Here is a 2,026-nt window from a genome sequence, read left to right as displayed (position 1 = left end):
TATAAATAATTATTTTTCAATTCAACCGTTTTTATTTATAGTTTAACATAGATTATTATTCAAAGTATTTAAAATTTTAGTGACGTTCGATAATATTCTTTAAAAATAATAATATATTATTCATCTTATCTTTATAAAATAAATAATAATATAATTGATATTAATTTAATAATTTATTTTTATTAAAATAATATTATTTAAATTATTATTTCTATTATAAAAATAAAGACGACTGTTTACGACTAAAAGATAATTTATTTGATTGTCAAACTTTTAAACATTTTTTAAAACTAACTTCCATGCTTCATTTAAGAATTTGCGGAATATATATAAAGATGTGAACCAAAAAGGAAAATGACATGCTGTGTTGTGTTGAAGATAAGGGAGGGCAAATTAGAATTTGCGTGGTTAAGCAATTTCAAGAGAAGAAAATATCTCTTGTTTAACCTTAGAATTTCCGAAGTGCAACATTGTCGCTAAGCTCCAACTAAAGATATGGAAGAACGTACACAAAGGTAGTAGCAAACTTTGTTTAACATATCTAACAATGTTTTAGAAGCTTATAGGTTTTCCTATTCCTTTTGTCACTCTTCCTTAGGTATGCAGTGGTGACAGGGGCAAACAAAGGAATTGGATTTGAGATAGTAAGACAGTTAGCTTCAGCTGGAATCAAAGTTGTGCTTACAGCAAGAGATGAAAAAAGGGGTCTTCAAGCATTGGAAACACTCAAAGCTTATGGTTTATCTGATTTTGTTGTGTTTCATCAACTAGATGTTGCTGATGCTTCAAGTGTAGCTACTCTTGCTCATTTTGTCAAATTCCAATTTGGGAAACTTGATATTCTGGTAACATTCAATTTTTTTTATAGGGAATGAGTGGTTATATTAGTTTTCGATTTAAATTTGGAACTTAAGACTCATTTGGTATCTCTCTAACCGAAAATTTAATTAAGATTAAAATATACTTTTGCTCTATAATAGAATTTTTTTTTTTAACTTTAGTCTCTTTAAAAATTTATCTACTTTTATTTTTTATTCTTCGCATTTTGTAAAATAGGGTGTTTTTAGTCTTGAAAACAGAAATTAAAAACACTCTACTTTTATAAATAAATAAAAAGGAGAAAAATAATGAATTGTTATTAAAATTATAGATAAATATAGAAAAAGGAGAAAGAGAGAATGATAAAATAAGAGAATATTACATTATGTTTTTCAAGGTACATTCTTACAAGGTTATATATGAGTTCTATTTATATGAATTATTTCTTGTAATTTACAAGTATATTAAGAGTCTATTATTAAGTACACTAACACAATGAATTGAATGAATCTTTAATATTTAAGAGAATTATAGGGCGCAGGAAGATGGACATCCACCAAACTCTAATTATTCCCAACATGAATAAATTTATTACAAGGACTAACATATTAAACCCTTTAATCAATATATATTATCATGTTTTGTACTAGTAATTAATTGAAGAACTATGCAGCACATGAGTTTACATATTTTCCAATGCAAGTCACAGAGTTCATCTTATAATTCCATTTTTTCTTCTTTATTTTCCCCCCTTTTTGTGCGGTTATTGGTGCATAATTCGCGTTAATTTAGGGATCCATTGAAAATGAAGACAGGATAATATGGAGTTGATGAGTACCTTAAACAGGCCTCAGTTGTCATTTAACTGGCTTGATTGATTTTGTTATCACTATAAGTTTTTTAGAGTTGTTAGATGTTGTTTGTTAAGTTGTATATATTTCATTGAACAAAGATTAATTGTATTGTGTAGGTTAACAATGCTGGGATTGGCGGAATTGAAATTAAAGACAGTGATGTATTCACTTCAGCAATCATTACAAACGGGGTTAGTATAAATCAACACATATTATACGATGATTTAGATTGCATGCAGTTCTGCGGTCAGGATATCTATGATTGTCTGATTAAGATCAGTCGGTCATGTATACATAGTTTTGTTTTATTTTTGGGATAGCGGCATTTTTACTTCTATATATATATATATATA

At 27.4% G+C, this 2,026-nt stretch overlaps 1 protein-coding gene across 1 annotated transcript; it reads left to right on the top strand.

Moving 5' to 3' along the window:
- Positions 1–356: 356 nt before the first annotated feature.
- Positions 357–2,020, top strand: LOC101504143 ((+)-neomenthol dehydrogenase-like). The gene is made up of 3 exons (XM_012720066.3): positions 357–515; positions 599–845; positions 1,790–2,020. Exons 1-3 carry the CDS (start codon positions 496–498, stop codon positions 1,991–1,993), a joined length of 471 nt encoding a protein of 156 aa, XP_012575520.1. The 5' UTR covers positions 357–495; the 3' UTR covers positions 1,994–2,020.
- Positions 2,021–2,026: the final 6 nt, after the last annotated feature.

Source organism: Cicer arietinum, chromosome 7 (genome assembly GCF_000331145.2).
Source record: "Cicer arietinum cultivar CDC Frontier isolate Library 1 chromosome 7, Cicar.CDCFrontier_v2.0, whole genome shotgun sequence".
Lineage (NCBI taxonomy): Eukaryota > Viridiplantae > Streptophyta > Magnoliopsida > Fabales > Fabaceae > Cicer > Cicer arietinum.
Note: the sequence above shows the minus strand (reverse complement) of the source record. Positions and strands in the feature narration are given on the sequence as shown.

Coding starts and splice junctions, on each gene's coding strand:
- LOC101504143 (XM_012720066.3), top strand. CDS start 496: ATGGAAGAACGTACACAAAG. Junction 516..598: donor ATGGAAGAACGTACACAAAG/GTAGTAGCAAAC, acceptor ACTCTTCCTTAG/GTATGCAGTGGTGACAGGGG. Junction 846..1,789: donor TTGGGAAACTTGATATTCTG/GTAACATTCAAT, acceptor TGTATTGTGTAG/GTTAACAATGCTGGGATTGG.